Here is a 12,391-nt window from a genome sequence, read left to right on the forward strand (position 1 = left end):
ATACATACCCGGGAACTTACTTATAGGGTTCAGGTGTGTCTTTACTCGCCTAAACAGTGCCTCAGCATCTACACTGCTATTTATACTGGGGTGGATTTGATTTAAATTACTAGTCAGGAAGATTCGATTTAATCATGGATTTCTACACAAAACTGCATTCTTGTTGGTTGTTATAACCTTAATCCATATTCTTCACAACTCAGAGATAGATGTAGGCTTCATTTTTAGAAGATACACACTATACATTTTTAAACAGTGATTTATTTTGAAAACTTTTCAGATTAGTTCTACAGCTATATCAGAAAATAAATGACTGTTTGGTTATTTCATTTACCAAAGGTAATTGAAGCAGATATTATGAAGTCATTGGGAGGTGAACTATCTCCAATTCAACAGGTTAATCATTAATATTTGGAGGATTTTCTTGCCATGCTGTATTAGGAGGAGAACATCACCAGATAGACATTTAAATTGTTTTATTTAACTAAAACAACAACGTTAAGTATTCTGGATTTTTTCTTCAACAGCAAACATATAATATTTTAACAAAACAAGCATATGTCCCTCGCTTCTCACATTTATCTCCAGACTTCTTCTCCTTGTCCAGATCTATTCCGCCCCAACAATCTTCTATTCATTGAACTTTTTGAAACTTTGCACTTTTAGAGAGAGGTAAGGGATTGACTCTGTGTACACAAATTTGCAGAGGGACAATAGAGTTGAGGTGTGTTATTTCTCACCTCTATATAGTATTTATTTATTTTAAAACTTTTTTGCTGTTAACAAGCATGTTACCTCTGGAGACACAAATCCACAGTTTGAGAATGGCAAAACTAAGCATCTCTGATGGTATTTTCTAGACTGAGCACTGAGTCCCATTGGGTAGATAGAAAGATTAACCTAAATAATAATAACCTATACAGAAGCCTGTGGAACCCCATAAGATTGGGTCCCTAATCCATGAACTATTGGAACTAATTTACAAAACTTTTCTTAAACATTACATGAATATATTGTCTCATATTATAGAATTAGAATTTATAATCCCTATTCCATGATGAGATATCTTTGAGCTAAAGTGTATCTTAGTTTTTTCCTCAAAAAGTATTTTATCAAAAAAATCTGATTTAAATTAAAAAAAAATCCGATTATTAAAAAAAAATAATTGACTTTTATCCACCCTTATTTATACCCACGCTTGGGGAGGGCATGCAGCGCTTGTATTCTACACACCGCTGAAAGGAGCATGCAGTGTAGACATACCCTGAGAAGACCTGAGATAGAGCTTTGAATAAAGAAAGAAATAAACCATAGCAGAACAGACTCTGCCCAGTCATTTCTTGTTGAGTGTGAAAGTCAACCCTGTGCAGAGGTTCAGGACAAGGGGTTAAGTGGTGCACAGGTCTTGTGCTGGACCTCTGTATGGGGTGAATTTTACCCAGGGAGATAGAGCCAGAAGGCAGGGCTGATCCCAGCCACACAGATCCTTCCTGTCTTTCTGTGGTGCTTCTCTCCTCTCCAGCAATGGTACCTACCGAGCATTCACTGAGCTGAGTTAATAGAAGACATGCCTGCTCCTCTGTGGTGCTGTCATTCTTATCAAACATCTGGGAAAGGATCTTCTTTACTACAGGGAAAGTGGCAATGCCCTCCAATGCCAGGCACTGTGCTGCTGCCCAGCTGTCTGCAGAATTACCTACCAACAAGGGGAAAGAGAGAGAGGAAGTTATTGTACAGCAGGATATATGAAGTCAATGCTCTTCCCGTGGTGCTTTCTTTAGTACATCTCAAAGCACTGAGAGTTCAACCCCCCGCCTCCCCCTCAATGTTCCAAACTGCCTTGTACACCAAGTTTGGGCAAAGCCCCAGGCTCTCACAGCCCAGGTTCTGCGGAGCTGGCAAGCAAGTAGTGATGAGGACAGAGATAGCTTATGCCACTCAACAGTGACCCCTGAGGCTGACTAAGCAACTCTGATGTGCTCCCAAGGGAGATATGCCCCATGAGGTACAGTAAAGTGAGGCCTCTTATTGGGTGGCAGGAAGTGTCACTGGGGTTACAAAAAGTTGTGGTGTGGGTGAATTGTATGGGATCCTTTGTGACCCTGTTTCTGATGTGAAAGCTTACAGTAGGAGGGAGGGAAGGAGGGAATTAGGGCACTCAGCGTAAGGCCTGGTCTACACTACGAGTTTAGTACCTGGTCTACACTACGAGTTTAGGTCAAATTTAGCAGCATTATCTTGATTTAACCCTGCACCCGTCCACACGACGAAGCCCTTTTTTTTTTTTTTTTTACTTAAAGGGCTCTTAAAAATCGATTTCTTTACTCCACCCCCGACGAGGGGATTAGCACTGAAATCAGCCTTGCCAGGTCGAATTTGGGTACTGTGGATGCAATTCGATGGTATTGGCCTCCGGGAGCTATCCCAGAGTGCTCAGTTGTGACCGCTCTGGACAGCGCTCTCAACTCAGATGCACTGGCCAGGTATACAGGAAAAGGCCCACAAACTTTTGAATCTCATTTCCTGTTTGGCCAGCGTGGCGAGCTCACCTGCACAGGTCACCATGCAGAGCTCATCATCACAGGAGACCATGCTGCCCCAGAATCGCCAAAGAGCTCCAGCATAGACCAAACAGGAGATACGGGATCTGATCGCTGTATGGGGAGATAAATCTGTGCTGACAGAACTCCGTTCGAAAAGACGAAATGCCAAAATATTTGAAAAAAACTCCAATGGCATGAAGGACAGACACTATAACAGGGACCTGCAGCAGTGCCGCGTGAAAATTAAGGAGCTCAGGCAAGCCTCCTATAAAACCAGAGAGGCAAAAGCCGCTCCGCTTCAGAGCCCTAGACATGCCACTTCTATGATGAGCCGCATGCCATTCTAGGGGGTGTAGCCACCACTATGCTAACCCTGTGCTTTGACTCCGTCCAAGGAGTGGGAGGCAACACGGAAGAGGGTTTTGGGGGCGAGGAAGATGAGGAGGAGGAGGAGGAGGTTGTAGATAGCTCACAGCAAGGAAGCAAAGAAACTGGTTTCTCCAGCAGCCAGGATCTGTTTATCACCCTGGACCTAGACTCAGTAGCCCCTCAAACCCACCCAAGGCGGAGAAGGGACCTCTGGTGAGTGTACCTTTGTAAATATTATACACGGTTTAAAAGCAAGCGTGTTTAATGATTAATTTGCCCTGGCATTCACGGCCAGTACAGCTACTGGAAAAGTCTGTTAATGTGTCTGGGGATGGAGCAGAAATATGGAGCTCCATAAAGCTCTCCTGAATGTACTCCCAAAGCCTTTGCAAAAGGTTTCTGGGGAGGGCAGCCTTATTCCATCCTCCATAGTAGGACACTTTACCACGCCAGGCCAGTAGTACGTAGTCGGGAATCATTGCAGAACAAAGCATTGCAGCGTATGATCCCAGTGTTTGCTGGCATTCAAACAACATCCGTTCTTTCTCTCTCTGTGTAACCCTCAGGAGAGTGATATCATTCATGGTCACCTGGTTGAAATAGGGTGGTTGTAATAAGCGGACATTCAGAGGTGCCCATTCCTGCTGGGCTGTTTTCCTGTGGCTGAACAGAAATCTTCCCCACTGTTAGCCATGCAGTGGGGGGAGGGGTGAAGCCATCATCCCAGAGAATTGTGCGGGGGGAGGGGTAGTTGGGTTTCTGCTGCATGTGAACCCAGAAACTGCAGCCCCTCCTTTTAAATTGCCAAACTATTTTTAAATGGCCAACCCAACGGCTATTTCGTATGGGAAATGAGGGCGCTGCTGTTTGATGCCATTCCCACATGTTATGAAGGTTAAAAAAGCCAAAAGACTGTGGCTTACTATGGCTGCCTGCAAACCGAATTCTGTTGCCTGGCCCTGCGTGAGTGATCTCTCACACCAAACTGGCATATCCTCAATAAGAGGCAAAATGCAACCTTGTAATGAAAGCACATGTGCTATGTAATGTTAACAGCAAGGTTTACCGTAAAAGAGTGTACCCATTGTTCTATAAAATGTGTCTTTTTAACTACCACTCTCCCTTTTTTCCCCCCTCCACCAGCTGCATATGTTTCTCCTTCCCAGAGGCTAGTGAAGATTAGAAGGTGAAAAAAACAGCAGTCGTGATGAAATGTTCTCTGACCTCATGCTGTCCTCCCACACTGACAGAGCACAGCAAAATACATGGAGGCAGACAATCTCAGAGTGCAGGAAAACACAATATGACCGCGAGGAGAGGTGGCGGGCTGAAGATGGTAGGCGGCGTCAGCTTGCTGAAAGAAGGCAGGAGTCAATGCTCAGGCTGCTGGAAGATTAAACTCATATGCTCCAGCGTATGGTTGAGCTGCAGAAAAGGCAACAGGAGCACAGACCACTGCTACCACCCCTGTGTAACCAACCGCCCTCCTCCCCAAGTTCCATAGCCTCCTCACCCAGACGCCCAGGAACGCGGTGGAGGGGCCTCCGGCCACCCAGCCACTCCACCCCAGAGGATTGCCCAAGCAACAGAAGGCTGGCATTCAATAAGTTTTAAAGTGCTGTGTGGCCTTGTCCTTCCCTCCTCCACCACCCCTCCTGGGCTACCTTGGCAGTTATCCCCCTATTTGTGTGATGAATAAATAAAGAATGCATGAATGTGAAGCAACAATGACTTTATTGCCTCTGCAAGCGGTGATGGAAGAGAGGAGAGGAGGGTGCTTAGCTTACAGGAAAGTAGAGTGAACCCAGGTGGGGGGGGGGAATTTCCATCAAGGAGAAACAAACAGAACTTTCACACCGTAGCCTGGCCATTCCTGAAACTGGTTTTCAAAGCTTCGCTGATGCGCACCACGCCCTCCTGTACTCTTCTAACTGCCTTGGTGTCTGGCTGCGTGTAATCAGCGGCCAGGCGATTTGCCTCAACCTCCCACCCCATCATAAATGTCTCCCCCTTACTCTCAAAGATATTGTGGAGCACACAGCAAGCAGTAATAACAATGGGAATATTGGTTTCGCTGAGGTCTAACTGAGTCAGTAAACTGCGCCAGCGCACTTTTAAATGCCCAAATGCACATTCTACCACAATTCTGCACTTGCTCAGCCTATAGTTGAACAGCTTCTGACTACTGTCCAGGTTGGCTGTGAAGGGTTCATGAGCCATGGCATTAAGGGGTAGGCTGGGTCCCCAAGGATAATTATAGGCATTTCAACATCCCCAATGGTTATTTTCTGGTCTGGAAAGTAAGTCCCTTCCTGCAGCTTTTGAAACAGACCAGAGTTCCTGAAGATGCGAGCGTCATGTACCTTTCCCGGCCATCCCACGTTGATGTTGGTGAAATGTCCCTTGTGATCCACCAGTGCTTGCAGCACCATTGAAAAGTACCCCTTTCGGTTTATGTACTCGCTGCCTTGGTGCTCCGGTGCCAAGATAGGGATATGGGTTCCGTCTATGGCCCCACCACAGTTAGGGAGTCCCATTGCAGCAAAGCCATCCACTGTGACCTGCACATTTCCCAGAGTCACTACCCTTGATATCAGCAGCTCAGTGGTAATGTTGGCTACTTGCATCACAGCAGCCCCCAGAGTAGATTTGCCCACTCCAAACTGATTCCCAACTGACTGGTAGCTGTCTGGCGTTGCAAGCTTCCACAGGGCTATCGCCACTCACTTCTCAACTGTGAGGGCTGCTCTTGTCTTGGTATTCTTGTGCTTCAGGGCAGGGGAAAGCAAGTCAAAAAGTTCCATGAAAGTGCCCTTACGCACGCAAAAGTTTCGCAGCCACTGGGAATCGTCCCAGACCTGCAACACTTTGCGGTCCCACCACTCTGTGCTTGTTTCCCAGGCCCAGAATCATCGTTCTACACCATGAACCTGCCCAATTGACACCATGATGTGCACATTGCAGGGGCCCGTTCTTTGTGAGAAGTCTGTGTCCATGTCCTCATCACTCTCGTCACCGTGCTGCAGTCGCCTCCTCCTCGCCTGGTTTCACTTTTCTTGCAGGTTATGGTTCTGCATATCCTGCTGGATAATGCGCGCGGTATTTATAGTGCTCATAATTGCCACGGTGATCTGAGCGGGCTCCATGTTCCCAGTGCTATGGCGTCTGCACTGAAAAAAGGCGTGAAACAATTGTCTGCCGTTGCTCTGATAGAGGGAGGGGCAACTGACAACATGGCTTACAGGGTTGACTAACAGGGAATTAAAATCAACAAAGGGGGTGGCTTTGCATCAAGGAGAAACAGAATGGCTCCCTCAAGGATAGAACTCAAAACTCTGGGTTTAGCAGGCCATTGATTTCACGGAGGGAGGGAGGAAGGGGGGAGAAAATGAATACAAAACAAATCTGTTCTATTTTTTGTTTTGATCCACTTCATCTATCTTTATACATCTTGCTGGCAGCAGATGGTGCAGTACGACTGCTAGCCATCGTCGTCTCCTGGCTGCTCATTAGAAGACAGTGCAGTACGACTGCCAGCAGGACTGAATCACCATGAGACGAAACTTAAAAGGGAAATGACCTGGTTGAGTCACTCCCATGTTTGCCCAGGCACCCCGACCGGCCTCACTGAGGTTGGCTAAAAGAGCACCCTGGAGTATGGCAATGATGGCTACCAGTCATACTGCACTGTCTGCTGCCAAAAGGCAATGAGCTGCTGCTGTGTAGCAATGCAGCACCGCGTCTGCCAGCACCCAGGAGACATACGGTGATGATGAGCAGAGCAGGCTCCATGCTTGCCATGGTATGGCATCTGCACTGGTAACCCAGGAAAAAAGGAGCGAAACGATTGTTTGCTGTTGCTTTCACGGAGGGAGGGAGGCAGGGAAGGGGGGGGCCTGACGCGCAACAATGTTTTTGCCCCATCAGGCATTGGGATTTCTACCCCGAATTCAAATGGGCGGCAGAGACTGTGGGAACTGTGGGATAGCTACAATGCTCCGGAAATCGACAGTTGCCTCAGTACTGTGGACGCACTTCGCCGACTAAATGCACTTACAACATTTGTGTGGGAACACACACAATCGACTATATAAAAACGCTTTCTACAAAACTGACTTCTATAAATTTGACCTAATTTTGTAGTGAAGACATAGCCTAAGTCTAGCCTTCTAGCAGTGATGTCATGATTCCCAAGGTTAATCAGGACAAACTTTGAATGAATCCTTGTTGCTAAATTCTGTTGCAAATGATCAGTCCAGTAGTAGGTCTACATGTTAGGCCCATACACTAAGTCTCCCATCAATGTCAGGTGGTAAGCAGCATTAATGTTTAGTGGGGGAGATGCCTAATTCCTCTGCTCAGCACCAGGAAGGAGTGTTTAATGACTGCACTAGGGAACTGGTAGCCAGGATTTCCCATTTGTATTGCTGACTCTGCCAGTAACTTGGTCTGGGCCCTTGTACTCGATGATTAAGTTATGTGCCTCTGTTTACTCTTAAATAAAATGGGACTGATACTTACCAACCTCAGAGGGTATTGTAAACCGTAGTTCATTAATGTTTGTAAAGCACTGGGAGATCTTATGATTAAAGATACTAGGTAAATGCAAAGAGTTGCTATGGATTGGGCTAAATCTTCTTATGGGTCAGGCACTGCTGCTGCCTTCCATTCAGAATAAATGTACAGAAGCCATTGTAACCTGGTAACTGAAACAACAGCAGTAGCATCCAAAACACAGGCACACGGAAACACTAAGGAGAAGCTGAATCATGTAACCTAAGGATCTTAAAATGCCAGGATTAGGCTTTGATTGGTGAAATCGTATGTGTGCGTGCGCACATGCACACCAGAGCGAGACTCAAGATGAACTGAAGCAAGACAGACTGGGAGAGACAGAGACTGCATGGACAAGCACAATGTATGACCCTGGAAGAAGCCAGAGAGGGGGCTCCTGAGTCTGAGCAAAGAAACCATCTCCTTTAGTTTTTGGTTCTTCACATAGTCACCAACTCCATGGGTGCTCCAGGATTGGAGCACCCATGGAAAAAAATTAGTGGGTGCTTAGCACCCACCGGCAACCAGCTCCCCCCGCCCTAGCACCTACTGTCCGCCAGTCCCCACCGATCAACTCCTTCCCCTCCCTCCAAACGCCTCCTGCTCGCCACGATCAGCTGTTCCTCGGGGGGGCACCTTTGGGGGAGGGGGCAGAACTGGGTGGGAAAAGGTGGGGCCAGGAAGAGGTGGCATAGGGGTGGGGGCAGGGCCTGAGGCAGAGCGGGCAAGTTACCTGCCCTCTCTTTGCCTGTGTGCACCCTTGGGGCCTGGAGGAAGCCAGCGCCTGTGGTTCCTCGTCTGTTTGGAGAAGCAATTTCTACTCCCAAGTGGAACATCCTCAAGGCTCCAAACTGTGACTCATGCTTGGGTCAACAGAATTATGAATAAAACAGTCCAGAAAATGGCACCAAGCGAGTGCCACTGCTTCAACTAAGCCTCTTAGAAATGACAGAGCATTAACCACAATGTTGCCTTTGAAATGTGACATGTGTGATGCACCCAGGCTCCTGAGATAGCTAATTTAAAAGGAGGTTCCTCTTTTCGTAGAGCAAAACTAATAAATACCAGACACCTGTTTCTCTTCATAGGAAAGTCACAGAAAATATCTGCAGTTAGTTGCTGGGGCCACAAACTTCTTTCCAAAGTATCACTGCAGGGTGTCAGCTGGACACAGTATTCTTCACTTCCTGCCTAAAATGTAATGCAGTATTGCTGTGCACAGCTGAACAGCTGAGAAGCCCCAGCCCAGGAGGAACTGAATGTCTTTCAAGGATCAACCAGATCACCTCCCTTCGGTCTTGAATCAGAATGATATGAAATGGGTGCGTGGAAGCACTGGTGGTTTAGCACATTACACTATTTACAGAGGTTATCAGCTCCAGTACCAGGCTCCTTGGGGCTGGCAGGGCATGTAATTTTCAGAGGCAGCACACTCCAGACTGGGACAGGCCCCCTTCCCTCGCTTTCCAGTGACCCACTCTGCTACTAAACTGAATGGCTCTGGCTGGTTCTAGAGGGAGCTGCATCTAGCCGTCTCAGGCTGAAGTGTGTAGCTGCAAAGCAGGGATTTTGAAGTTGATGAAGGTGTAGGAGAAAAGTAAACAACAGAGGGAAGCAGCAGTAAAGCCCTTACCATGTACCAGAGCTTCCTTCATGATCATTTGTGCCTCATCGTTCCACATCCCTACGGTGTAGTGGCACACGGCAGCCGCCATTCTCACATGGGCATTCTCATCCCTCAGAGTCTTTCTAAGCAAAGGCTGTAGTTCCACAGGCACATCCTGAATAAGTGGGGCCTTTCCAATGCCATGTAGTCCTACAACTCAGGAAATAATGAGCTCTGAATAAGACAGCAGCTTCTCTCTCTCTACCTCTATTACCCATACAGAAACAGCAACATATTTTCTATGCATTTGCCATATGGAATGTTTGACTAAATGTTCAATTTACAAATATACTGCAGCAACAATACTCTGCCCTTCTCATACACACACCCTCCCCCCCCCCCGAGGATCTCAAAGCATTTCACACCAATAATGAATTAAGCTTCACAAGCCACGGAACGGTAGCAAAGCATGATCATCCCCATTTTACAGACAGACACACAGGCAAAGAGAGGGCATGTAACTTGCCCAAAGACACATCAAGAAGTCTGTGGCAAACCTGGGGAAGCAATCTCATCTCCTCACTCCCACCCATGTGCATTAACCACGAGACCATGGCGCCTCTCATATTTCAATATATGCAGGATATCACACCTGGAGCTGAGGGGATGTGTTCAGAATTCACATATATTTGAAAATAAGATTAATCAAATCATTTGAATTTAGGGTACTTAAAACATGGCATTTATGAAATGGCTTTAAAAAGACTAGGCCCAAATGGAGCGTTCTTATTGGCTGCCAGTGATGTCATATAACACTGCTTCCAATAATATTCAGTAACTTCAGAGGTCAGGCCAGTCCCCTTGTTTTCATCCATAAACTATATTTCATAACAACAATATGATTCCTCACATTAACAGTGTAAGTCAACAATGTCAAATTAGGCTTCTCTCACCTGACTCCTTACTGTCACTGTCTAGTCTGGGTCGCTCCAACACTGCAGTGGCACAGGTTATTAGAGCTGTGACCCGAATGACATCATGTATATCTGTAAGGGCCCTCATTAAGCCTTCAATAGTTGCATTCTGCCACCGGGGAGCTGAGCAGTAGAAAGGAAGGAGACAGAAGAAAATGTGTTCTGATAACAAAGAACGGGAATCTTTAACAGATCTATCAACTGTGAAAAAGTCTCCCAGGGGAATTGGTGGAAGCCTCACCTCTGGATTCATTTTAAACTGGACAGAGCATTGGAGAATACACAGGAGAGAACAATCCTACACTGAGGGGACTGGACTACATGACCTCTTGGAATCAAAGATATTATTTATTGTTAACCTATGAATAGGAAAGAGTTTTAGAGAGGTGATCAGAGACTGCCAGTTCTTCTTGCATGACCCACCAAGCAGACTAATGGCTACCTTCAACCACTATAGACTAGAAAGACTGGAATTTCAATAAACACATCTACTCACTCAGCTTCCAGGCGTTCTTCCATTGCTCCAGCATAGTTTTGAGGATATGTACATGCTGAGGCAGGACTTCTTTAGGTTCCTTGTGCTCATTTCTCCCTCTCCTGGCCTTTGCAGGAGATGACTCCTGGCCCCTTTGTGCAAAGTCATCAGCAAGGGTAGGCAGAGCAATCCAACGGAAGGCTCCCCTCACAGGCCTCCGAGCTGCTCAGGCAACATTATTAGAAACAGATTAGCACCAACCCACTTTATCCCTTGCCCAAAACAATCAGCTAAGAAAGACCACAAACCTCAGTGCTTTTGAAACAAGTTGTACAATCCACTTCTTGTACCTAGCCTTCTCTCAGTAGCCTCACTGACATTAAATATTTTAAAAACAAAAAAATCCCCTTCAGAATAGGGGGGAGGGGGAGAAAGAGAGAGATCTTGTGTTCACTTCAGTAAATCTGTAGGGTGATGAGACAAAAATCTAAGTGGATGGAGAGATATAAAGGCAGGACACGGGATACTTTAACACAGGAAATTTAAGGGTGGATGAAGACTTGGAAGTTGCCCCCTTTGAGTAGAATTAAGAGTTATATCTCAAACAGTGTGTTTTCCAAAAACATAGATAAGGCATTTTTCTAAGCAAAGAAAAGAAAAAGATGAATTTAGGGTTTGTTCAATAACTTGGAAGACTGAAGCTTCCATACACTCATAGAACAGGTGCAGCACAGGTCGAAGCAGTGCAAGGGATACTCATGTGATTAGAGAGATGTTTCCTCTGTCCCCATGAAACCTTGTCCATATTTGACCAAGTTTCAAGCCCCAGAAAATTGCCAGTTGCATATGTTTAGTAGACCTTGTTCAACACTTGTCCTTAATTTTATGAACATTCCAATTGCACTACTTGTGCTTCCAGGCTCCAATGAGCCTCATGCATCATTCTGGAGGGGTCTCAAAACACTATCTCCCTCCAAATACGACAGAAAAAAAAAACGGACCCTCCTCCTTCTCCTTTTACTATTTGTCCCCCTTGAAATATTCTTTGACATAGGAGAGGATACACTGAACTGTCCAGAACACCATAAGTTCTAGATCCACCTCTTCTACTGACTGATGTTAATAATTTTTCAAACTTCAGTTTTTACTGAGTATGGCCTCATACCTCTACTGTAAGAGAGAAGTCTGTATCAGTACCTTTTCATTTTACAGAGGGAATGTAAAAAATTGCAAAAGGTCACACAGCAGGGAAGGAATGGAACCCAGGTTTCTAATATGCAGATCCAAGTCACATCTACTTAGTCACACTGCCTCTCTGAAAGAATCTGCCAAATCTGCGTACTTGGGTATGCTGGCTGTAACAGGGAGCTATTTCTGCATATATAAACCATTCTTTCAGTGTGCTTAAATATCCTCCTCAAGTGGCTATTTCATGGAGGATAAAAGTCTACTGCTGTTTCCAGCTAAGGAGTTATTCCTTTAGCTCCAATTGTAGAGATCTAAAGTTCCTAGGGTCCAAAGTCTGCTGATGACTCTTGCGGGGATCATTACAGTTGCACATAATATAATTTATTGTGGGTTCCTCCTCCATCCTTTTTATTATTACATTAAAAGAACATTATTAAGGTTGCAAATTTAAGCACTCAAAAGTTAGGAAGTGTCTATGTAACCTTAATTCTGCCCCTTTGTGGGTGTGCATACAATTTTCAATTACACGATAACATATGATTACAGGACTTGATACAGGGACGGGGGTCTTGCTGTAAAACAGTGGATGAGTAAAAAACTCTTGCTGAAAGGAACCCTCCACTTCAACAGACTCTGGCTACAGAAAGCCAAATTCTCTGCTCAAAAGACTGTCACGGCAGGA

The 12,391-nt window shown here is 45.7% G+C and overlaps 1 protein-coding gene across 1 annotated transcript in view; it reads right to left on the reverse strand.

Annotated features, from left to right (window-relative positions):
- HEATR4 (HEAT repeat containing 4) overlaps nt 1-12,391 on the reverse strand; it is a gene marked incomplete at its 5' end in the record, with an annotated part of 68,672 nt that overhangs the window by 28,817 nt on the left and 27,464 nt on the right. The window contains 4 exons of the mRNA XM_084629921.1: nt 1,536-1,696; nt 9,100-9,282; nt 10,026-10,169; nt 10,543-10,743. Coding sequence (XP_084486047.1) covers nt 1,536-1,696; nt 9,100-9,282; nt 10,026-10,169; nt 10,543-10,743 — 689 coding nt within the window. The remainder of the gene's footprint in view (nt 1-1,535; nt 1,697-9,099; nt 9,283-10,025; nt 10,170-10,542; nt 10,744-12,391) is intronic.

Source organism: Lepidochelys olivacea (genome assembly GCF_965140295.1).
Source record: "Lepidochelys olivacea isolate rLepOli2 genome assembly, chromosome: 6".
In the NCBI taxonomy this organism is placed as follows: domain Eukaryota; kingdom Metazoa; phylum Chordata; order Testudines; family Cheloniidae; genus Lepidochelys; species Lepidochelys olivacea.